We start from the raw sequence: 26,751 nt of genomic DNA on the forward strand, positions 1-26,751 counted from the left end.
GAATGAATCTAAAAGACATTGCAGCCCCATTGCTGTACGTGCTAACAAGGCGGCGTCATCTGCATATAATAATGCCGGGATGGAATACTTGCCCGCCCTTGGAATATCCTTGCACGTCCCAATTAAAGCAGCGCCCAAATCGTTGATATAAAGCGTAAAAAGCAGGGGGGCTAAAATACAGCCCTGCCTGACACCATTAGTGATTCCGATCTTGCCCGTACAGTTACCCAGACGGTCGAATCTAACAGTGGCAGTAAGATCTCTATGTAGATCCGCAAGGAAATACACAATATTTTCATCAATGCCACACTTGAGGAGCAGTCCCCACAATTTCGACCGATTCACTCAGTCGAAAGCCGTGGGAAAGTCCATAACGGCTAAATATAACGTCCCTTTTTTGGCTATAGTGTATTTACCTATTAGTAAATGGAGATTCAGGCTTTGGTCTATGGTGCCACGGCCCTTTCGAAACCCATACTGTAAATATGAAAGGGTATCAGTGTCCTCCAACCAATCTGTTAATTTACCCAAAACCACTCGCCCCAAAACTTTCACTGCTGAATCAATAAGGGAGATAGGGCGGTAACAACTAGGGTCCCCCCTGCTACCTTTCTTAAAAATGGGTACAATGACAGATTCGGACCAAGTGTCCGGAATACCTGCAACACATACCCTGTTAAAAACATTCGTTAAAACTATGGACCAGGTCTCAAGGTCTGATTTAAAGAGGTCTGTTGGAACGCCATCGGGACCCGGAGCCTTGTTGCTCGTCATCTTCCCGATGGCCTCAGCCACCTCAATCTTGGTAACCGTTAAAGTATATGAATTCGTAATGGGGAGAGGCATATTCAACTCCCCATTGTTTCCCCCTTCATAGACTGACTTAAAATGAGAGCACCACAACTGTTCCCCGATACCACAATCTAATTGGTCATTGCAAGGGTCACGAAAAAATGGTTTGTTTACCACAGACCAAAACTTAGCACTGTTTCTGAGGACGTCCACAGAAGATAGTTCTACCCACGCTTCCTCCCGGATCTTCTTTTTTCTAATTTCCAGGGCTTTGATATATTCTTTCCTTAACAAGGCCACAGTGGCCCTGTTCACTGGTTTGCAGTTCAGGGCGGCCTTCAGCTTTCTGTTCGCCGATGAACAATTTTTATCAAACCACCCCAACTCGGCCTTGTCCTTAACCTTGCCTGGACATCGAAGGTCTGCTGAGATCTGGGAGCAAATTACAGAATACGCCCCTAAGACTTCCTCATTCCCTGCTTCCAAATCCAGGCACATATTCATCTCAGATCCTACCTTCCTTTTTAAGTTAATCTGAAAATCGCCTGGGATTACTTTATTCCATCTGATCCTGCGATCCTGGTCTGTAGGGCGGATATCAGATTTATCCGTTCTGTCCTGGGCTATAGCAGGCTTTATAAAGAGGTCCGGCACGCTAAGGGCCACGGGGTTATGGTCACTGAAATGTGTCCAAACCGCCGTGTAAGCGTGAATCCTATCCCCCAGCGCTGTGCTAACAAAAATATAATCGATGACTGAATGTTTGCCATTCCCTTTAAAGGTAGGTATTTTCTCATCCACCATAAATGGGAGTAACAAACCATAGTCCGCCAGAATTGTTTCAAGGAGATCTCCCTGTGCTGAATGTTCAAAGTGAGCCTCCCCTTGCTCTATCGGGCCTAATGGGTCTGAAGACGAACATTTATCCAGGCATTCATGAATGTTAAAGTCACCCATGATTATAGTAAAGCAATGATTTTTGTTGGCCTCCTTGTACTCACCCAAAAAACGATTTAACGCGGCCAGGTGATCAGTCGTGGCAACTCTATGATAAGAATTATAAAAATTAACAATTAAAATGTCGCCTCCCCCATTCAGGGAGATTTGTACTGCCAAACAGTTCCGTGATCCCGTGTCTAATTGAATCTGTAAGCCAGGAATACTTGCAGAAATTAGTGTGGCCAACCCGCCCTTTGCCCTCCCCACATTGGACGGTTCAGCAGACACAAAAAAACTTGTATACCCATCGATAGTCAGGGTATTCTCTGTATCCCAGGTTTCTTGTAAACATATGATTTCTCCCAAACCTATGAATTCTCTCCAATTTTGTTAATGAACCCAGCGACCCATAATCAGACCTGACTATACTAGAGTCATTTTTTGCCAATATCACTACATCGGGAGCAGCAACCCGGGTATCAGAGGTATTAATTTCTTCTTGTATCCCTAGTCACTCGTTTTCTTCTAGATTGGAAAAAACAGCAAATCTATTGGAAACTGGGACAGCATATTCATTAAACCTACTTCTCTTGGGTTGGTCATTAAACATCATCCTGGTGTGAAATGGAGGGTAAAAAAAGTCCAAAGGGAGAACATTGACGTACTCCTTCTGAATTCTCACTGACCCAGCCTGTCTCAATATATCATCGACCAACCTGGGTGATCTAAAGCTTATGACAATACAATCCCCCTCTAAGTTTTTATTTGTCTTGCCCACCCACGGAACCCTTCTGATCATCATAAAGTGACTATCAAGGTGTTGTCCCAAAACGGTTTTATTCGACAGATAGTGGAGGGCCTTGTTTTTTAAAGAAGTCCAGTGTTCCTTTTTACCACCCTCTAATTTTGGAACGTTAGCTAAAATAATTGTGTAAGGACATGCCTCTGCTGGTAAGTGTAATGACAAGTCTTTCTCAACAGTGCGGGAGAACATGACCTCCCCACTGTGTTCTGTGTACACATTTCCTTTCCCCGAGTTGTTCCCAGGGCTTTTAGCGCTGAGGGTGGAATACTAGATCCAATACCATGAGTAGTGGCAAGAGGTACTGGTTGTTGGAGTGGGGTGATCATGGTATCCAGCAAGTTATTAACTGAAGCCGTGACTACACTTAATGAGTCAACTACCGAGGTACTTGGCCCTGTCTTTGAGGCCTTAATATTAAGGTGAGATTCGATTGTGCTGATGCGATCCTCTATTCGCTTCAGAGTGGCCATTAAAGGTAAGGTAAGTAACCTGAGACGTGCATCCAGGATCGTTACAAGATCTGACATGGATTTTTCACTGATGTTATCAATACCCAAATTAATGCAATCATTTGTACCCTCTGCCAAATCCTCTCTATCTAATTGGGGAACACTAGCTTTAACTTGGTCCAACCCAGATGCAGGATTACTGGGTCTTGAGTGTTTTGCCTGTTTCCGACGGCCCTGTGGGTTATTCTTAGCCTTTCTTTTCCCCGAGACAATTTTACCACCGCTGGTCATCAAATCAGGTCTAGCCCTCAACTGTCTTGTACATATGACCACAGGAGAAGGGGCTGAACTGATTATAGGTAAAGGCGCGGATATAATCGTTAGACTATCGTCAACAATTGACCCATTTAAAATCACACGGGGATACACACCATCCGGAGGTACATCGCTAGAAGCAAAATCCACTGGGGGTGACAAGGAAGCTGTTTGCCTAATCGGGTCTAAGGACAGTCTGCGTTGGACCGAAGCTATTTCTTTAATGACGGCTGATTCAGCCTGTTTTAAATAACTATCCAAGGTCCCCATGCCCGCTGCCCTTATACTTGTTTTAGGAATCCCTTTCATCATGTTAATTAGGGAAGTATAAATACAACAACCCACCTAACAACAACACCCATAAATTCTAAACAACAATGGCCGCACCTGGATCACCCCTAGTTATAAATCGTACAGTTACTTGAACACAAGTTGAAAGAGGGTAGTCCCAGCCCAGCCTCAATCGGCCTCTGAGGGCCTAAGAGGGCCCGCCCTTTGCCCGGGCTTAGCCTGGTGCGTCCCGCGACGCGGAGGGAGCCTGTCCGTTTTTAGCGCCTCCGGGCGCGGAAGCGTGTTTGGTTGGGGGCGGGGCCACTGATGGGAATTCTGGGGGCTGTAGTCTGCTGCCTCCGCTCCCCGTGCGCTGCGACCAGGAACTGCAGCAGCGGCGGCGGAAGGGAGTGGCAGGGAAGACCACAAGCGCCCAACAGCCAAGCTTCTCCCCCCAAAGTCCGCAGGTAAGCGTGCACAGTTAGAATGACCAGAAAGTAAGGCTCCCGCTCCACCGAGGGAGCCTGTCCGTTTTTAGCGCCTCCGGGCGCGGAAGCGTGTTTTTTTGGGGGCGGGGACACTGATGGGAATTCTGGGGGCAGTAGTCTGCTGCCTCTGCTCCCCGTGCGCTGCGACCAGGAACTGCAGCAGCGGCGGCGGAAGGGAGTGGCAGGGAAGACCACAAGCGCCCAACAGCCAAGCTTCTCCCCCCAAAGTCCGCAGGTAAGGGTGCACAGTTAGAATGACCAGAAAGTAAGTCTCCCGCTCCACCGAGGGAGCCTGTCCGTTTTTAGCGCCTCCGGGCGCGGAAGCGTGTTTGGTTGGGGGCGGGGCCACTGATGGGAATTCTGGGGGCTGTAGTCTGCTGCCTCCGCTCCCCGTGCGCTGCGACCAGGAACTGCAGCAGCGGCGGCGGAAGGGAGTGGCAGGGAAGACCACAAGCGCCCAACAGCCAAGCTTCTCCCCCCAAAGTCTCGCCTTCAGCAACCTGCTTGCGCGCTCCTGATTTTGTTGTATATGTTTTGATTTGTATTTGTGGTCTTCGCTATGTGGGGAGCACCATCTACCCGGTGAAGACACGTGTACTTGAGCATTTGCGCGCAATCAAAAACAGCGACATGTCCTACGCCATTACTAAACATTGTAATTTGGTACACTCAGATGTCAAAGATATCAGCTCTAAAATCTCTTACTTTGGCATTAACAGGGTTCCTGCATCAGCAAGAGGGGGGGATTGGGAACGTCATCTGCGACGCCTGGAATCTGAATATATAGTGAAGCTGCAAAGTAAGACCCTAGGCGGCCTCAACCATGAGGAGGACCTCCAGGTCCACTTAGGCTGAACTGAGAATAACCAGTGCCTCCTATTACTCCACAGTAATATGGCAGGGCCCCCCTCCATCTCTCTCCTTCCTCTGTCTCATTAGGGGGCCTTCCCCCTTCTATGTACCAGAAATTATTCACAATGTATCTACCGGCATTACCCATTCTTGTCTCCTTCTCCCCTACTTGCTCCCCTGCCACTCGGCCACGCCAATTCACGCCAATTCACCTCCGCAGAAACCAATGCTAACGTTTGATTCTTTTTATGGTACCAGGAGTGGACTCAACCCAGTGTCTCATCCACTTGCACCTACTGTGGCATTAACAGGACATGCAATCATAGGTACTGGCCAATCTCTGCACAAACTTTCATTTATTAATTCATTTCTCGTGCCCCTAATATAAACTTTGTGTTATAGAATTTAAAATGGAGCTTGCATTAAAACTGAGCACAGAACGATAGCAGTGTTCATCGCCACTTGGCGGTTTTTAATTTTTCAGAACTTTTTGTTTTGCGCGTTGTCACTCTTTGCCACAATGAATTTACTTGAAAACTGTCTCTTTGCATATACTATGAATTACAGTGTTTATTTTAACTGTTTAAAATTATTTCCATCCTTTGTTCAATTCAAATTGATAAAGTTTTGGCAAGTCTGTCTTTTAAACTACGAGGCAGGCTAGTAATATATGCAATGTGTTTTCTATGTCTACTCATTTGTAACAGGAAATGCTTGAGAAATACTTTCTAATATGTGTGTGTGTGTGTGTGTGTGTGTGTGTGTGTGTGTGTGTGTGTGTGTGCGTGTGCGTGTGCATACGTGTGTGTGTGTGTGCGTGTGCATGTGTGTGTGTGTATATATATATATATATATAAACAGCCTGACAAATTTGCCAGGGCTGCTCTGGGCTCCCAGTTCAGTCCTGCTCCCACCTTATTTCTACTGGAATGCGTCATTATTTTTGCATTTTCCATAACATGCGTACCATGAAATGCCAGAAATTTTGCAATAGGCTGTGATTTATTCATAATAACTTTAAAAAAAAAGTTTAACTTATAGATAAACACACCTAACGTAGTAGCCATGGTTATTTGTTTTTTTTGTATTATCTTTTTATTGGTTTATTAGGCCAATGTGTGGAGATTTTAGATGCCCCAATATGGAAAGTTGGGAATGAAGCGAAGCAGAGATTTGCAGAGTTGGATAGTGGTGCAGAACTGAACTGTGAGTATGGACCAACCCAGAGTTACTACTGGAACAGCCGCAGTGCCTTCCACTTTTGGTGTGTTGTGCTTGAACAGCTGCTTGGACAAGGAGCGGGGGAAACCCCTGGGGGCTCCACAAGAAAAAGAATCAATTTCTATGAAACCCAGTATTTAGCATTGAATGGAGAGGCCACCTAAGCCAATAGGAACTTGCGTTCCAAAGTGAGTGACTGACACACTCAGAAAAGAGAAAGGCCCTAAGCCCTTGTGAAACAATAGCTCATTAAGACATCATTACAGACGTTATGCAAAGAAAGATTTGCAGACTTGATGTCTTCCTCAGAGGGGAAGGAAAATATGTCAGTAAAACATGCTCCAGAAACCGGCTCCACAGGCATAAGACACACAAAGCACACTAAGACAACCAAGGATCTCATCCCTTTGCCTTGCCTCCCCATAGGATGACCAATCTCAAAGTCCCATCACCAAGAGATTATTTGAAGATCTCTTCCAGGGACTAAGAGAGGAAGAGAGGATCTACAACCTAAAACTCCTACACAAAATCAAGCCCTTCCTCCAACCAAATTATCCAAAAACCACCACCAAGGCTCTGATTCTTTTCAGACTGGATTATGAGAATGCCACACTCATTGGCACCGCAAAACCTCACTTAGCCCCATTCATCGCCACACAAAATGCAGTAGCAAGGATGATCACTGGAGTCAAAAGACACAATCACATCTCCCACTCCCTGAAAAATCTAATGTGTCTCCCAACCGAAAGGTGTTGCTGCTCAAAAACCTTTCTCACTCACAAAGTCCTTCAGACCAGGAAACCAGCCTACCTCTCACCTAAACTCACAAAGGCAAGCCAGGCGAGAAATCTAAGAAACACCAACACTCTGCTTCTCACCCCCCCCCCCAAAAAGCATAAACAGAAAGCCTGAACACACTCTTTCTCGGGAAATGACCCTAAAATATGTAATTCCCTCTCATTATATATCAGGATGACCCCTCCTCATGAGCTTCAAAAGACAATTAAAAGATCTTCTCCTCAATCAGCACCTTAACCCTTCGGGCTTTCACACCTAGCGCACAACTGGATTCTCTTTCCTGAGTTATATATGTATCTTTTTTTCTCTCAAGGAAAGGATATGGTTCGACTTTGAACAAAATGTTATATTGTAATAAATATTGACTGACAATGCCTTTGACAATGTTGTAAAGTGCTCTGATATCCTTGGGTCTTGCCAGTGCTATATTAAGCTCTTTAAATAAATAAATAAAATAAATAAATACATTGGACTCCATTGCTGGAAGAGGTGCAGCAGGAGATAAAATAAGTCAAGAGAAACTTGATCTAGGATTTGAAGTATTCTTCCTTAAAAAAAATAATAACAGAGCAGAAGATGTGGAATGTCTTAGGCAGGAAGGGCTGTCCCCAACTACATTTGTTTTGGGTTGAAGTGAACCAAAACAAAGACACTATTGTTCAAATTTAAATGCTCAAGACACACCAATGCATTTTACTGACATGGATGACTAAATTGAAGTAGCGACATTTAAAGCATATTGCCTCCATACATAATATATTTTTTTTATGTGCCAATCAGGCAATCCTGATTAGCTGTGACACACCCATTGTTCCACACAAACAGGATTGGCAAGGAAAGGAGTGGTTTGTGCTGGAATGGAGATGGTCCCATTGTCCCTTAAAGGAAGAGAAATGTAGTTCGCTTAATTGTGGTGCCCATGCAACCTTAGGGTGCTGCATATAGTTGAAACAGGGCCAGTCCCATAGAACCCAAAGAGAAGCTGCTCGAAACCTGCTTGGTTTGAATGGCCAGTATAATGCCATAGTGACTGCTGGAAAGCAAGGAAACAACCGGGGTGGTGAGGTGATTGCTTAATGATTGTGTTGATATTATGACCTAAACTTAATAAACAAATGTATTGAAAAAGTACTGGCTGGACACTAAATTAATAAGTACTTTGTAGTACATTTTACAACATTACAAAACCTACTACAAAGTGCAATTCACAAACTTCGTACAGAGGTTTCTGCGTCCTCATTACCTCTACTAGTGTGTGTGGAGTCCTCCGCATCTACTGCAGAGACTTCGCACACTGAAGTATACGTTTTAGTAGTAAATGGGAAAGTGACACCGGGTAGTGATCTAAAGAAGGGGCAGACTTACTACAAAAGGTGATGGAATGATGAGAAGTAAGAGGGGCTTGGGGAGGATCAGGGAGGAGTTTAGGGAGGTATGTCACCCACCCACACAAGAGTAAGCTAATTGCAATACTCAGGTGGTGGTGACATGTAACTTACAACTTTGTAGTAAGTTACACTCTGATGGCCTGAGTCACACAGGTAACAGGTAACTTACAGTTTGAGTAATATTACACTTTTCAGTATGTTTACTCCTTTTCTGTATTGACATACCGTTCTTTTGAAGTAGATTACATATTTGTAGTAACTTCCACATGAAACGTACACTTTCAAGGTAAAGTCCACTTTTGTAATAAGTCCAGCACTACACATGGCCAACCACTGGTACTGCAACACACTCTCAGAGGAAATAATGCATTAATATTTAGCATAAAAATATTTTTAAAGTTCTTTTCGAGTTCCCAAATATATCCAGAATAAAGACTAATACAATTGCAGGTAGGTACATATATAGATAAGTATAGATTTACTATTCTGAACTCGATATCAATGTACCTTGAAGGTGTGCATAGCTTCAAGGTAAATAGCTGTAGAGTTAAGAAATCAATTAAACTGTATTTTAAAAGCACAGCTTATCACCCATGAGGGTATTCAGGCACTGGGCCGTGGCTCTCAGTCTAAGAACTAGGTCTTGACTCGTAAGGGTGGGCGTAGTTCGCGAAGTAGCACTTCGCGAAGCTACGCAAAGTGAAGTTCGCACTACGCGAGCTACGCGTAGCACTTCGCGAACTGCGTAGTAACATGTTCGCACTGTGCAAGATGTTGTTTTCAATGATTGCACAGTGCGGACAAGCAACCGGCACTGTGCAATCATTGAAAATGGCATCTTGCACAGTGCGAGCTGTAGTTTTCTGCTGCTCGAGTAGATTTTTACTCGAGCGGCAGCTTTCTCAACGCGAACTGGTAGTTTCTCATCGCGAGCGGTCGCGAGCATAAGCAACCCCTCGCAATGAGAAACCTGACCTCCTCGCGTTGGGAATCTCGCCGGGAGGTTTATTTTCCATGCTCGCGATCGCCAACTTGATGTTGCTGATCGCGAACAAGGAAAAAGTCTCGCAGGGATGTTATTTTGCTTGCTCGCGGTCGCCAACTTGACGTTGAGGACCGCGAGCAAGCAAAAAATGACCGCAGCACTACACAACACTACGCTACGCGTGTTCGCACTGTGCTACGTGCAGTTCGCGTAGTGCGAAGTAGCGCGAACTTCGCAAACTACGCGAGCGTAGCGTAGTGCTTTGCCCAGGCTTAGTCTTGAGTCCCTTTCTGAGGTCTGCCAATGAGGCTGCAGTTTGAAGGTGGAGGGAAAGGCTCTCCATGATTTTGCGGTGTGATGGGAGAAGGATCGTCCTTCGGTGTGGCAGTGGAAGATGTTCGTTGTCTGTGCCAGGGTGAGCTGAGTGGAGCAGAGGTTTCTGGGTGGTTGGTAGAGTTTCAGGCGGTGGTTCACAAATTCTGGTCATTGGTCGTGGATGGCTTTTTTAGGCATGGGTCAGGAGCTTGAAGGGGCATCTCTTCTGGATGGGGAGCCAGTGGAGGTCTCTCAGGTGCTGGGAGATGTGTTTTTTGGGCAGATTGAGGATCAGCCTGGCTGCTGCATTTTGGATGTTCTGGAGGCCTCTCATGAGAAAGTAAATAAAACAACATTTACCTCTATGTACTTACCTTCATTATTTTGTGGTGGTCAATATTCCGGATACAATATATTGGCTGCATGACACTGAAAACTTAATTTTGTAGAAGAACACCAACCACCCCGACACATAAGGCAGGGTTACAAATAGCACTGTCAGGAAATGTTTTATTAAAAATAAATGCCTCCACATGCCTTATGAAACAACAGCAGTAATTTCCAACTGGCATAAAGGAAATACGAACGGCTATAAACCTCCACAGCTTGGTATGAACTATCATTCAAAGAGCAGATATTATATGTTTTGCATTTTCAATCAGTTTGTTTTCAAACATTAGCATGTTAGTTTCTCAAAACACTCAAAGAAAACCCTGTCCTTTTCTTGCAAGGTGACCTTCTTAAATACGGGTATAGAGACCCTCTGAATTAAGTATTTTTCTGGTTAAGACTTCAAAGAGTTACTTCCGGGATATTGGCGAGCTACCAGTAACTCCTGAGCTACCCGTTGGGGACCCCCGGTCCAACCAGTACCACCTCCTTGAGTTAGGTAGAATGTTCTGATTCCCTACCCTAAGGGTCAAGTGCTAAAAGCGTATACTTGGCCCTCGATTTTTGGTCAATTGTAAAATAGTCACTGGTCATAGGAAATAAAATACTCCAATTGTCACAATTGAGGCCCAGTGCCCACCCTTTGCCACAGAGTCCCAGGACCTGTGCCCACTATCCTACTGTGCAAAATAAAGCAACCTGTGGTAAGAAAAAAAATGTGGATTATAAAGCAAGAAGAAAACAATATGAAGCTTTAGTTAAAAAAGGTTTTATTCCAAAGAAAATTGAAAACAACAAAAATGTACGGAAAATATATGACAATCTGTTTGATTCATTTGCAAAATATTAAATGAAGGGCAGATTTAGGTAGCATGAGTTAAGTGCACTGAGTGAATTTTTAGAAGAGAAAAATACACCATTTTTACATGAGAAATCAAGTATGTGTCTGTATCACCATCATAGTATCCTGGAGAGCAACACAGTAAGCAGCTTATTTTAGGGTTCCAGGTTTTCAGATAATGCCTCATATCGCTCTGCGGGAGATACATACTTCAAAGCCGCAGGATTGGAGGATAAATAGCCAAACGAAGTGAGAAAAAATACTTATTTGTGGTGATCTATAAAAAATCAACATTGTAGATGAGATTTTGTAAATGAAAGCTCATATTGTTTGAACTCTTGCATTGACGTTTCAGGACAGCTCCCAAACCCCTTTACCTGGAACAAGGACAAATAACATCCTAAAGGAACATAATGTATGTTTTAGATGGTGACTACAGAAAACATGAAAGCTGAAACTAAGGTTGAATGTGATAGGGTCATTTTATCACAATTCTCCTGTTTTCCTGCTTGAGGCATGGACATAACATTCAGTAGCCTCAAGTTTAAGTTCCAGTTTTCCACTTACATAAGAGCCTAATTCACAAATGTTTTAGTGCACTTAAGTGTTGTTTTATTTAGTTGTGCATGGACATCAATGTGTATTAGTAAATTCTAAGAAACAGAATAGCTGTTAGTTGAATATTGCACTGGTAATTTGCACTTACAATGGTAGAAAATCCCCCTCACCAGGAGACTTTCTACTTGTGAACATTTAGGATGGGGCAGCAAAGGGGGCATTCCGGAGGTGTAACCCTGTCAAATGCAGTGTACACCCACAAACCTATGAGTTTATTGGTATTTACAATCATCCTGCTGGTACAACCCCATGCCAATGGGTGTGGGAAGGAAATGTCCCCATATTTAATTGAGCTGTACGGGATGGATTTCGCCGGATGTAAAAAGATTTTCACTGTGAAGAAGTTAATAATGTAATATGTAAATACACATTCCTGCATAATTTATTCACATATATTAGCCATTTAGTGGATTTTTCTGAAATCCTTTTTTACGAGTTTAGAGTACTCGTGGAAACCTACAACTGTCTCAAATATCCATGAGTACTCATAGTATTCTTTGTGAAGCTCATAAAAGTCAGAAAGCTATCACAAACTTTACCTTCTAGGGGTTTGGTTTCTTAGTTTTCCAATACACATACTAATGTCAGTTTTGTCAATCAGACACTGAGTAATCTTGGGGAAACAGCTTGAGTGCCCTGCAGCCCCGGGGCTCTACATTTGATTACTTTGTAACCTGATGTATTACAACTGCATTGCCCCTCCACTGTTCCATATTTTAGTTAGCATGCAGAAATATTTTCAATGTGTGGAAGCATCCACTCATTGCTTCAAACAGAAAAGAAGTTGTTTGAATCTGTAATGTGCTCAATATAAATGTATTTATTAATGTAATGCGAGTTGTAGAGTGAAGTGAGTTCCCTTCCAGTTACTACAGTTCGTAAAGGTAATAAGGAGTAAATTTTGGGACTTGGGTGTGTTAAGTCTATCCGTTGAAGGTGGATCCAGTCTAAGATTCTAGTGAGGGATCGTTCAAATATTTGCTCAAATTCGCAATTAAAGAGATATCACATTTCCCCCCAAAAATGCATCTTGTTGTAGGAGGTGACATTACCTTTCAGAGCATATTTATGTACCCTTATTCTCATTTTAATTGCGTCACCGGACTTCCGATGACACCACAGTTTGTGGAAGACTACGCAGCTCGTGTTAATTTTAAAAGAGTGACCTGGCACAGAGGTAACTCTCAGCATAAGCTTTGCCCAGTGGCTCCCGCCTTCCATATACAATAGGTGTTAATTGCGTCTTTCGCAATGCACTAGTGTCTAATCACTGGCCATTGTCCTCAGTGCTGACTGACAGGGATCCAGAGAACTGCCTCTGCAGATCACTTCCCATATCTGTTACAACGGCTAGAACAGCTTTATGCCTTCGGAAGGCAGCCTTCTTTACACACACGGAGCCAACCTCTCGGTGACTATCCGCGCCTTGCTCTTGCAGTACTCCTGATTTACTACTAAATTCCAGGAGTAAGGTTTTAAACCCAGCAAGCAAACAAGTTTTCCTTTCTTACTCTGAAACTCATTAGTAAGCCAGGAGTGCTGTAACAGTAAACCATACCTGATCATAGCAAGATCTAGCAGAATCAGACGCTGGGTTTATGAACCTGCTGAAAGGCTTGTGTATTGGTCCCAAAGAAGCAGGATGTTCTGAAGGTTCAGACAATGAAGAGACATTTTTCAGCTCAGTACAGTAACTGGCACATGCATCAACAATGCCATTTGCGATTCCTTAATAGCGAAAAATAAGGATTCGCTAATAAGGAATAGCAAAAGGCTATGCATGTAGAAATTGCTTACAAAATAGCGATTTCTAAACATTCCTTAATTGCTACTCGCAAATTGCGAGTCGCAATTAAGGAATACCTCCCCATTGATTCCTATGGGCCTAGAGGCCCATAGGAATGAACGGGAGGACTTTCTCAATTTGCTAATCTCAATTAGAGAATCGCAAATTGCTCATGCTATTTCAAGGGTGCCAGGGCATAAAAAAGACACCCTGTTGCACCCCTGAAATCTGCATATGAATAAATCTTGCACACACACATGCCCCAAGGGCATGTGTGTGTGTAAAATGTAACTTTGAAAAATGCACTTTAGTGCATTTTTCAAAGTTTTTGCAAATTACCATGAAGTTCAACTTCATGGTAATTTGCTCCCCCTATTAGCGAAATCGCTAATTTTTAAACTTTCATGCATTGCATTTAAGGAATGTCTATTTGGGATTCCTTAAATGCAATCGCAATTTAAGGAATCGCTATTTAGAGATTCCTTAAATAGCGATTTTTGCATTTGGGATGATGCATCCCAAATGCAAAAATACCGGTCGCAAAGGGGCAGATTCTGCTAATCTGCCCGTTTGTGAGCAGTTTTCTTGTTGATGCATGTGGCCCTAAGCCCTTTAGAATTTCTAACCAGCGTGACTTCATTCAAAGGGAGGGCTGGTGCTGGAGAGCATTAACTGCGCTCTCTCTAACTGTGGAGGTAAGAATGACATATTATCCGCAAGCCACAGGGCGGTCTTCATTGAAGAGCAGGGCCCCAGCTCAGGCATGGTGGGGAAGGTAAGATGAGAGCGCTTTGTGTCAGTGGGCATTTAATTATAATCAGGGGATGGACCTTACTTTCATAGGTGGTTGGATTCATGCCACAACAGCGGAACTATACCACTCCTTTCATTTAATATTAAAAAAAACATGTCAATGCCTCAAAGAACATTGAATATTGCCTCCAGTTTGTATTAAAATAATAAACCAGCTAATGCTCCTATCTAGACTTGGAAAAGCTTGATTGAAGTTCTATTCAGGTCATTGTGGTATTTTGGTAGAGGTCTGGTCTTTCTGCATATGAACTAGTCGACAAAGGGAGGGGTTCACTTTCAAAGCTCATGGGGTGGTCACATCATGAGAATAGAGTTGGAATTATACCAGCTTCTTCTGGTCAGGAGGATGATATAAGCAATGTTAATGACTTGACAGGCATTGTCCTCTAATCTAGAAAGACAGGAGCAGCTGTATTATACACCACTTTAGGAAGAGGTTTCAAGTAATGCATAGAGTGATACACAAAGAAGAAGAAGAGAGAGGAGTAGAACACAACACACTAAGGAGGCGATGTGCCTGTGATCATGGGTAAAAGATTTAAAAACACAGGGAAATGTCCACCCTGTAACATTGAAACCACGGTGTGCTGCTCCATTGAAGGTTTAGACACATCATTCTGAAAACCAGCTGCAACAACTGCAAATGCCATAATCAAAGTCCTGAGATCAACAAACACAGTCAATTTAAATGTGCTTGCAAGCAGTCACTTGTAGTGAGAATCTTACACATGGTTTGATTTGTTATAAGGTCAATAGAAGAACAAAGGTCCCGTTGTTGAATGGCAAGTGTGTCAATTCAAATGTCATTAGTGCTGGAAACCATAGCTGGCAATGGCCACCGTTTTTTAATTTCTTCTTCTCTTAGTTGGATTATCTGCTGTGTATCAGATATTTTACACAGCTTTTGTGATTGCTCATACCACAGGTCAAGAAACAGTGACTGGTGGACAGAAAACTTGTAACCATTGAATTTCAATAAAGTGGTAGCCACAGGCTCCCTCTTTAGTTAATTGTTTGAATTAAGGCTTGAGGATCTCATATTGCATATTTCATCATCCCTGTGCATATTGTCCATTTTTGGCACAATAATGTTTTTGGTGTATACAAAACACATTAGAAGAGTTGCTGTTTAAATATTAAATAAACATGGAGCACTTAGTTGACATAGTCGGTCAGGCCTTGCACCCCTCAGTAGCATTGCATTTCTCTTTTTTATCTGAGATTTGTTAAATCCCTTTTTTTTTTTCGAAAAGTTATATAAAAATAAATAATCTCTCTTCAAGCACTGTTTGAGTCTTTGAATTGCAGTTACCAAAATGGTGGCTGCCAGCCACTGAGGTAACACAGGTATGGGTAGCACTGGTAACTCTGGTAGAGCGACATAAGGGAAGCCCGGGCGAGGTCCTCATCCCTGCTGAGGATAGGGAGAGCTGAGTTCTTGTCTAGGTCACCCAGGTCTGAAGCCAGCTGCTTTCGCTTGGTCTTGTACCGCCGGTTCTGGAACCAGATCTTCACCTGTGTCTCCGTGAGCTTCAAGCTCTTGGCCAAGTGAGCCCTCTCAGGGGCCGACAAGTACTTCTGGTGGCTGAACTTCCTCTCCAACCCGATGACCTGGGTGTGGGAGAAGGCAGCTCTTGATCGCTTCTGCTGTTTAGGGCTCTTCCTACTGTCCTGTAGCGGGGGTTGATGGGTGTCACAGTCTGACAGATAAGACTCGCCATGAGCACCTGCAGAGAGACAATTATACATAAGTAAATGTATTCACAACCCAGTAACTCGCCCTGGTGCAGCAGATAGAGAACTGCAGAGAGAAATATGGTGTTATGGTCACTATGCTGGATATCATTGAACAATAAAACATTTTGATTAGTGGTTATATCAGTATATTTGCTAGACCCCCTGTTAATTCCCTCCTTATCTCTCCTGGATCTCTTGCCGTGGGTTAGTAGTCTATGTGGACAATAATATTTGATGTAAATCTAAACAATCATGTAGTATTCCATACCACCATACAGGCACAAAGTGAGGGACAGTAGGAGGTAAAGAATACCCGAAATCCCCCAACCATGTCTACTGCTTACTACCAAAGAGGAGCTCTTCCAGACCCCTTTATTGTATGCTAGCCTGTGCCGTCCCACAACATCTGCCAAGTCACCCGCTAACCCTTCGTCCACAAGTTTTATGCCAAAATGCAACACCACACCTCCCTTATGTACTCTACACCATTGTCCAGTTCAATGATATTTAACCTTGAAGCTAGGTTTGTACTTGAAAAATTCTTAAACATACATAAATACTTACTTGTACATTATGTTTGATTCTTGACTGTCAGGCATACTTATTTAGTTCATGTTAACATCCATTGTAAATGCCCATTATTGTCTAAAAATAAGGATTTTCACTTGAATTTTACCTTCTTTTATTAGAGAAGATGTATTAGGTATAATGATCGGGGCTTGAGGAATAGGGTTATAAGGATTTGAAAGACAAACAATCATATTTTGGTTACAAGAAAATAAACTAAAAAAAAAAAAAAAACAATGGGGATCTCCCCAGAGGCAAAAGAACCAACACGAAGGAAAGATGCCAAAAACATAGAAGTCCAGATCGCATCTCGCAATTTTTAAGACAGCCAGATAGGTTTTTTCTAACATAATCATTCCTAATCATTATTTCCACTAAGGAAGATTAAACATTAGCTAATGAGCACGTTCATAGGTCACAGAGAGATGTGTGTTGCCCCTGCAGTATTTTTCAAAACATGTTTGAATTCCTCTGAGGATTAAGAGAAAAAGTGCAGAAGAAGCACACAAAGAAATAGACTATGTTCTTTCTATTCCATGCATGTCAGTCTCTTCTAATTACTTTTGAAAAATCATAATCCTCCAAGGTTGCTTCATTGTGTGACATTTAAACGCCATTATAGGAAGTACTTCAATTCTGCAAAATGTTACTCTTTTAGTGAAGATGATATAAAATGGATGTTCATGCACAAAACAAATGGAAATACATTTTAAAAAACACTATTTATTTAGTTAGAAAGTTTTATGTAGCGCAAACATGAACCTTGCGGGTAACAGAGTGCTTTACAATTGTTCAGAGACAAATAGAATCAGTATTATTATAGTCGATGTCTATACAGGATATGGCAGCACCCATGATAAGGGAGGGTACTGCACAATGTCAGGATCAAAAAATCCAATACAATGAGATAAAAAGAAAGCAGTAGTCATGAGTATAATTGACATGTCATGAAAGGTACAGAGAGAATAGACCCCAGGATCGAGGACAGAAATTTGTTCATAAGTTGTACTTTAACTTCCTTCTTTAAAGATGCTGTTGAGAGAATCAGCCTTATTTCAGGCGGCAAGGCATTCAAAATTCTTGGGGTGATTCCAGAGAAAGTCTGGTTGTAGTTTTTCTCTTTTAGAAATATCTGTAGTCTCACCAGTAAGGTGATAGAGTTTCTGGGTGATTTGCAGCCACCAGAAAGTTCCAGCTTCTGAGTGAAGTATCACAGAGTATTGTAGTGTAGGGCTTAATGGGTAATGCAGGCAATTTTTAACTTAGTTCTTGGTTTGTAAGGTAGCCAGTTGAGGGATTTCAAGTCGGTATGATGTGGTTGTTTCTGTTTGATCCTGTGATGAGCCTTGCAGCAGAGTTAACAGAGGCTCTAAGAGGAGCCATTTTGGATCTGGGCAGGCCGCAAAGGGTTGCACTTCCATAGGTCAAACCTGGGAATTACTAGGGCTTGCACTATAAACTTAAAGTTGTTGGGGGGGCAGGAAGAGTTTTAATTTTCTTAAGATGTTCATTCGGCGGTTCGCTCCTTTGGTGGCAGCACTGATGCGCTTCTGCATGTTAAGTTTGTTGGTGAGAGTTATTCCTAGTGATTTTGTTGAATCTATAACTTGTGGCAAGGAGTTGAGGGCTGTTAGTTGTTTCAACCATTCCTCAATAACAGGTGACTAGTTGGGTGGGGCAATTAGGAGGAATTCGGTTTTTAGAATATTTAATTTGAGGTGGTTGCATGGCAGCCAGTTTTGGGATTTCCATAGAGTTAAGTTGAGGGATCTGATGTCTTCGGGGGAGGAGACTTTCAGGTATAATTAGGTGTCATCGGCGTGCATGTGGCAGTGGATGTTGGATGAACTCAGAATTTCTGGTAGAGACTCCGTGAACTAATTAAAGAGAGTGGGTGATAGGGAGGAACCCAGTGGGACCCCCAATGTGACTGGATGGGTTTGAGATAGGGAATGATTTAAGTTGAATCTTTGAGCACTGTTTTGGAGAAACAAGGTGAACCAGTTTAGGATAGACCCAGTTAACCCCAATCTATGTTCCAGTAGGTCTAGCAGGTTGTTGCGCTTAACAGTGTTGAATGCAGAATATAAATCAGAGAGGATTAGAAGGGAAGATTAATTCTGGTCCAACATTTTCAGTGCATCGTCCACTTTGTGTGTAAGAACCAATTCAGTTCTATGCCCTGGATGAAAGCCAGATTGGAATTGGTCTAGAAAGTAGAATTGTTCAATGTGGTTACAGAGCTGGACGTGTATGCATTTTTCAAGGAGCTTTGCCAGAGTAGAAATGTTGGAGATAAGGCGGAAGTAGTTACATGGCTACTGTGTGCCATGTGGAAAGTGTGTCTCTTCACTGTACTGTTATTTCTGCCGAATCCTGGGGAGATGAAGTATAGACTGGTGTTTCATATTTACTGCTATTTTTTCTATTATTTATTGAGTATATTTAACCCCTAGGGTGTTTGGTGTATGGCCCTATTCAATATGCGATTCTTTTTACATTATATTACGAAACGTTGCTTATAGTGAATTGAAAAATGTGTCTAAATGATAAATTATTTATTTTGGAATGTTATTGGAAAGTGTTTTTGCAGGATTTTGTCTGCACAGTTTTAAACATTACTATGACTGCATGTTGTTACATAATACTGAGCACGTGGAGAGAACCAGAAGAGTGCATGTGCATTGCAAAATTGGCATAGTAACAATTGTATTGAAGAATATTAAAGAATTAATATATTAAAAAATATTTACCAAGATACTTGAAAGCTGTTGGTGTACTGCACTTAAATCACTGCATGCTGTCACAAACTAGTGAATGTGTGAAGTGTAGATTGTGTGTACCGCCACACTGTACAGACTCGGTGCCTGTGTTTCCATCTATTAGTCCCCAGAGCAATAATATATTCTGCACTATAAGTCTTATGCATGGGATGTAAATAGATGAGGCTCACATTGATTGAGCCACACGGAACTCACGCCCAACTCGGTTGGATTTTCAGTGGAGATCTTCTCAGTAGACCTAACGCTGGGGTAGAAACTCAACCTTCTAGTAAGCCTGCCCTCTGTGAGTGTAGTTTAATATGTATGCCGTGGAAGTGCTGTGAGTGCTCTAAAAACAAAGGTAGGACACCCATAAAGGAGAAAAATATCCCACTCTCTCCAAAAACCCTGAGCAGATACAAGCCCGGTGTAAATACAAATAGTGCTCTGTTACAATCTTACAACTAGCTGCATGTTACATACAAAGGGGCTTATTTACAAGCCCCTTGCACCACTTTTGCGTCACTTTTAACATTGGAAAAGTGACACAAAAGTGGGGCAAGGGGCTTGTAAATCTGCCCCAAAATAATCACAAAATCGAGTTAACATATGCAAGAGTGTGGTAGCAGGCCCCAAACATATAAGGTGATCTACGAAGATGAAGTGTCTTTTTTTGCTGCATAAAGGGCTGGTCTTACACTTTAACTCATAGGGGCACATTTACTATTATTTCATGGAATGAAACGCAGCAACTGAGCTGTTATGTTGCCTGACAGGGAGAAAACAGCACAGTGCCATATCTTCTGGGATAAAGCACGGCTGCTGTCTTCCCCAGTGCTGGCACCCAATTTGGCAGTCTTCCAGTACAAGACACTCTGCCTAAACAAACTAACATTTCCCCACTTTGTATGTATGCTGTAGAGTGCAGCACACATGCAAATTGCGGAAAGCTTGTATCCTTGCACTGTTTACAAATGTTAAATTTACCAACTGTGGGATGTCCACTTGATGCAAAGTAGCACTTACTGTGATGCTTTTAGGCAACTTTTCAGAGCAAAACAAGGAAAGTAAATCCCAACTCAACACTTTACTTCGGGTCCTTAACTTCTGATGACTTAGACTGTTGTAAAGTGTTGTCTAAGCCTTGCACACAATTTTTCCAAGTAATAGTAGAACTTGTACTATGTTGCAGCGATGACATATGAATTGTGTGGTTGACATAAAAACTCAAGGTTACACAGAGTACGTTGGTCTAGTCTCGAGGCCAGCTGTCCTGTGCACTCTCTCCAGTCTGGCATTCCAGAAGGGCACAATGAATATTCATGTGATGAATTTGCATATGGTTCATCTTTGCATATTTGTTACATATAATATAAATCCGCATGGGGGCGGCCCTCGGGGACAAGCAGCAGAACCTCCCGTGCTAAATTGTCTGCTGCGCCCCCACAAGACTGGGGTTTCCTTTGCTACCTAAATTTAGTTTTAGTCCACAAGATTCAGTGAATACTCAGGCCACATTACAGTGCGGTTTTGCAGACTTTTTTCTTTTTTGCAGTTTGATATAGCGCGAACTCGACCCGAAGGTATCAGAGCGCTTTACATGAGCTCCAGTTCCATTACAGATGGACAGCCTTGAAGTGGGAGTAACGCTGATTTCAACTGGCTGGTGATTTTGGAGCAGCTAAACGTATGGCCCGTTTCAAGAATATTTTCAACAGGAAAGAAAGTATGTACATTCCACTACTACTCTGTTAACATGTCTCACTCAGGGATGCTATATATAATGTAAATTTGCAAGCCGTTGTAGGCAGTACTCCGATATATTAAATGTAAGGGCAAAATATGGGCATTTCCTTTACAGAGATGCTGCGCTTGCAACTATAGCGGACCGAAGCCGCTCTTCCCTGCACATTTCCATCTTAAAAGGACGGTATAATAATTCGTGGCGGGCGCTATACATGCATTAGGCAGTAACGCGATTCTCGACAGGATGTTTTTTTAAACCCACGCATCATGACGCAGACTGCACTCTGTTCACTTCATTGTGCTCTGATTTGCATAACTCGGGGCAGACGGTCGTTTACACGCTGGGCCGCCTCGGAAGTCTGATAGGTGACACCCCAGCATCACCCCCTCTGCCCCCCACCCCCTCCTCTCCCCTGCTGCAAAGTTCGGCGAGGGACACGTTCCTGGAAACAGATCTACAGTAATCCAGAACCGCGAAGAAAACACGAACAAGCAGAGTTTATGATTTGCAAATGCTAATCAACAGGAAGCAAGTGAGAAAGTGTATTTTCATACCGTCCACAGTGTGAGCCGGGTCGCTTCTAGAAGCTTTATATTTTGACCTTGTGAAAGATAAAACCAGAGTGTATGGAATTAAGCAAGAGATATATTAACATGATTTAGAGAACTAGAACCATGGTCAAGAGAACCTCGAAATGAACTGCGAGTGCTGCCCAGAAGTGCCTGTCAGTGGTACCCAATGAGTTATGACTGGTCCTCCGACGAGAGAGGAAGTTATCATTGGTCCTCAGACGATCTATCATCGTTCTCAGCCTGAGTTACCATTGGTCCTCGGAAGAATCTGTCATCTTTCTCCGAATGAGCTATCATTGGTCCTCAGAATAATCTGCTTTCGGCACAGCATGAGCTACCCTCGGTTCCGGAAATAATCTGTAACTAGTTCTAGACTGAGCTACCGTTGACCTGGGGAATAATCCTCTACTGGCCCTAGAATGAGTCCTCAATGCGCTGAGAATGAGCTACTAACTGGGCCAGACAGCCAGGATAAGCAGCTATTGCACACTAAACTGAGCGCCCTTATTTTTTATAGGAGGCTGGCACTGCTGTACGGCATGCGGCACTGGCTTCTTTGTTGGGGAGCAGTGATGACTCACTCTATATGGAGCACTAGCAGCTCTTGAATGACATCCATCTCTGCCGAGCAATCAAGAATGATCCGCAGAGAGGGATGGCATTCCTGCTGCCAGCTGCTAGTGCTCCATAAGGAGTGAGTCATCACTGCCCCCCTAAAAAAAAGGATACCAGTGCTACACAGAGTGAGTATACAGAATGAACTTCGAGTGGTCCACAGAGTGAGTCTACAGAATGAACTTCAAGTGCCCCACAGAGTGAGTCCCTGGTTTGCTACAGAATTCAATGTCAGTGCCCCACAAAGTGAGTCAACAGAATGAACTTCAAGTGCTCCACAGAGTGAGTCTGCAGAATGAACTTTAAGTGCCCCACAGAGTGAGTCTACAGAATGAACTTCAAGTGCCCCACAGAGTGAGTCTACAGAGTAAACTTCAAGTGCCCCACAGAGTGAGTGTACATAATTAACTTCAAGTGCCCCACAGAGTGAGTCAACATAATGAACTTCAAGTGCCCCACGGAGTGAGTCAACAGAATGAACTTCAAGTGCTCCATAGAGTGAGTCTACAGAATGAACTTCAAGTGCTCCACAGAGTGAGTCAACAGAATGAACTTCAAGAGCCTCACAGAGTGAGTCAACAGAATAAACTTCAAGTGCCCCACAGAGTGAGTCAACAGAATGAACTGCAAGTGACCCACAGAGTGAGTCTATAGAATGAACTGCAAGTGCTCCACAGAGTGAGTCTACAGAATGAACTTCAAGTGCTCCACAGAGTGAGCCAACAGAATGAACTGCAAGTGCCCCACAGAGTGAGTCTATAGAATGAACTGCAAGTGCTCCACAGAGTGAGTCTACAGAATGAACTTCAAGTGCTCCACAGAGTGAGTCAACAGAATGAACTTCAAGTGCCCCACAGAGTGAGTCTATAGAATGAACTGCAAGTGACCCACAGAGTGAGTCTATAGAATGAACTGCAAGTGCTCCATAGAGTGAGTCTACAGAATGAACTTCAAGTGCTCCACAGAGTGAGTCAACAGAATGAACTTCAAGTGCCCCACAGAGTGAGTCTACAGAATGAACTTCAAGTGCCCCACAGAGTGAGTCTATAGAATGAACTGCAAGTGACCCACAGAGTGAGTCTATAGAATGAACTGCAAGTGCTCCACAGAGTGTGTTTACAGAATGAACTCCTAGTGCTCCACAGTGTGAGTCACTGATGTGCTACAGAATTAACCACAAATGCTCTACCGGAATTAATAATGTCCCACAGAAAGCTGCAACTGTTCCATAGAATGAACCATATTTGCTCCCCAGAATTAGTGGTGATTTCTCCCTGGACAAAAAAACTGAAAATACTCTCCATAATGAACTGGTGGTGCCCCCTGCATGAGATGCCAAAGCTCCATAGTAGGAGCTGCCAGTGCTCCCCAGCGTGAGATACCAGAGCTCCGTGGCATGAGCTGCCAGAGCTCCCCAGGGTAACAGCTAGAGCCCCCAGCATGAGCTGCCGGTGAGCTGCAGTATGAGCTGGCAGAGCTCCCCATAAGAAGCAGTCAGTACTTCCCCAATGAGCAGCAGGTGGTCCAGTGGTTGAAACTGATGAAGTCATGGCATGGACTGTCGTAGAGAACTGGCTTCCTCCCGGGAAGTGCCGGCACTCCCCCATTGATAATGATGCAGCAAGTGCCGGCACTACCCCATTGATAATGATGCAGCAAGTGCTGGTACTCCCCCATTGATAATGATGCAGCAAGTGCCGGCACTCCCCCATTGATAATGATGCAGCAAGTGCTGGCACTTCCCCATTGATAATGATGCAGCAAGTGCTGGTACTCCCAATTGATAATGATGCAGCAAGTGCTGGTACTCCCAATTGATAATGATGCAGCAAGTGCTGGTACTCCCCCATTGATAATGATGCAGCAAGTGCTGGTACTCCCCCATTGATAATGACGCTCTCCGTTTGATATTAACATGTCCCATGCTGAGAGGTGCTGGTAGACTTTCAATAATATTAATGTACCCCTGCTGAGAGGTTCATGTAATCCCCAATGATATTAATGTACTCCTGCTGAGGGGTTCTTGTGACCCCCAATGATATTAATGTACCCCTGCTGAGAGGTGCCGGTAGACTTTCAATAATATTAATGTACCCCTGCTGAGGGGCGCTTGTAATCCGCAATGATATTAATGTACCCCTGCTGAGGGGTGCTTTTGATCACCAATGATATTAATATACCCCTGCTGAGGGGTGCTTGTAATCCGCAATGATATTAATGTACCTCTGCTGAGGGGCGCTTGTAATCCGCAATGATATTAATGTACCCCTGCTGAGGGGTGCTTTTGATCACCAATGATATTAATGTACCCCTGCTGAGAGGTGCATGTAATCCCCAATGATATTAATGTACTCCTGCTAAGGGGTGCTTGTGATCACCAATGATATTAATGTACCCTTGCTGAGAGGTGCCGGTAGACTTTCAATAATATTAATGTACCCCTGCTGAGGGGCGCTTGTAATCCGCAATGATATTAATGTACCCCTGCTGAGGGGTGCTTGTGATCACCAATGATATTAATATACCCCTGCTGAGGGGTGCTTGTGATCACCAATGATATTAATATACCCTTGCTGAGGGGTGCTTGTGATCACCAATGATATTAATATACCCTTGCTGAGGGGTGCTTGTGATCACCAATGATATTAATATACCCTTGCTGAGGGGTGCTTGTGATCACCAATGATATTAATATACCCCTGCTGAGGGGTGCTTGTGATCACTAATGATATTAATGTACCCCTGCTGAGAGGTGCTGGTAGACTTTCACTAATATTAATGCACCAAGTGCTTTTACTCCCCCCTTAATATTAATGTACCCCTGCTGAGAGGTACGGGTAATCTCCCAGTAGTATTAATCCGCTCCTGCGGGGGGGCTGCTTGTAATAACGCACCCCTGATGGGAAGTGTTGGTACTCTCTCCCAGTGATATTATTACATTTCTGCGAGGAATGACGGCTCTCACCCTTTGATATGAATCAGCCCTCCTGACAAGTGTTGATACTTACTCTTTTAAAAGTGCCGATACCCAGAGTCAGTTAGTATCTGCCTATTTAAAGCACCGCTACACTCCCCAGAAAGAATTGTCGTTATTCCCAGTCACAAGATCGAAATGTGCGTTTTCTCTAGAGACACAAGAGCGATTCCCAGTACGAAAGAAGTCCAAAAAGTAGGAACGAAATCAGGGTGCACGGAAAGGAAAATGTGGGCACCCACATAATCAGGTGTGTGCTCCATTCCTCCCCTATGGCCCAGATGATCCCCTTTAACCCTTTCCACACCACCCCAAAAGCCAATATGAATGTCTTCTTACTTTTCTCGGGGTTCGCGGTGCCCCCTCCCGGGGTCGTGCTGTCGCTGTCCCTGCAGCCGGGCTTGGCCTGTCGCTGAGGCGGGTGGCGGGCTGTGGGCCCCGCCTCGGTCGCAGGGGGCTGGTGAGACAAGATGTCCTGGATGAGGAAGGAGGTGAGCGGCCTTGGGGGTGCAGACATGGTGAGGCGAGCTATTCCTGTGGTCATCCAGGGGCTGCGAATGTCCCAGCTCTGCCCTGCTACCTGCACCACTCTCTCAGGAGAACTGTGCGCCTCTCTCAAGGGGACCGTGAGCCTCTCTCAGGAGAACCGTGCACCTCTCTCAGGAGAACCGTGCCCCTCTCTCATGAGAACCGCGCACCTCTCTCTCAAGGGGGCGTACTTCTCTTTCTTCTGCCCCCTCAACTCCTTTCTCTTGGTCCCTGAATGCTTCTCTCCTGCTCCCGAATGCGTCTCTCCGGATCCCTGCTCTACAGTTGTCCTTCCACCTTTCCGAGTACGATCCCTCCCCCTCCCTCTTCTGAGAATTGTATCTCAGTCTTCTGGTCGTAGCACCCAAATCTCTTGAACCCTCTCTCCTGAATCTAGGTCCTCAGAACAGATCTCCCTTGTGCTTGCACCTTTTACTCTTGACCCCTTGCACCTCTGTCCTTCCCGATACTTGCACCCCTCCCTCTTCTCCTGATCGGATCACCTCTCTTCTGAGACCCTGAACCTCTCTCCTGTTCCGTGCTCGTTTCTCCCCTGATCCTGTCGCTTCTCTCTCTTCTGATCCTTTCACCTCTCTCCCCTGATCCTGTCGCCTGTCTCTCCCCTGAGCCTTTCACCACTCTCTCTCTCCTGAGCCCGTCGTCTCTCTTGCCTGTCTCTTATGCCTATCTCCTAGACTTTGCAGTTATTTTCTGATTCGTGCACCCCTATCTGCTGACACCCCAGTTCTCGCCTCCACTATTCTTGCAGCCCTCCCTGGCGCACTCCGACCCCCCCACGAGGCCTGCAGCATCTGCTGAGCTCAGCCACACTTTCCGGTCTCCTCTGCTCACTTTTGCTTTCCCGCCTGTCGGGTTTCTGAGAGGGGTTGCTGTATTATAGGCCGCCGGGTTTTGTTTTTGGAAACCCAACTCGTCTTCGTCATTGGCTCTTCCGTGACAGCTCATTGGGTGCCGGCCCCTCCTCCAGGTACCTCCCTCGCCCGCCCCTCCCTTCGGATTCCTTCACGGGACAGTTTACCACTTTTCTCAAAGTAGCTTAACAACCAGCAGGAAGATCACAGACCGAAGCCACCCGGCATTAGAGCCTGTCCGACACCTGGGCAGTGCCTATAACTGGTAGAAAGTGGCAGCACTCTTTGTCTCACAATATTTTCCCTTTTCAG

General features: G+C 44.1%; 1 protein-coding gene across 1 annotated transcript; it reads right to left on the reverse strand.

The window, feature by feature from the left end:
- Positions 1-10,815: 10,815 nt before the first annotated feature.
- On the reverse strand, positions 10,816-26,419 carry NKX3-1 (NK3 homeobox 1). The gene is made up of 2 exons (XM_085633306.1): positions 25,379-26,419; positions 10,816-15,792 (listed from the first exon to the last, which is right to left on the reverse strand). Exons 1-2 carry the CDS (start codon positions 25,581-25,583, stop codon positions 15,374-15,376), a joined length of 624 nt encoding a protein of 207 aa, XP_085489432.1. The 5' UTR covers positions 25,584-26,419; the 3' UTR covers positions 10,816-15,373.
- Between the last annotated feature and the right edge of the window lie 332 nt (positions 26,420-26,751).

This window comes from Triturus cristatus, chromosome 11 (genome assembly GCF_964204655.1).
Source record: "Triturus cristatus chromosome 11, aTriCri1.1, whole genome shotgun sequence".
In the NCBI taxonomy this organism is placed as follows: Eukaryota; Metazoa; Chordata; class Amphibia; order Caudata; family Salamandridae; genus Triturus; species Triturus cristatus.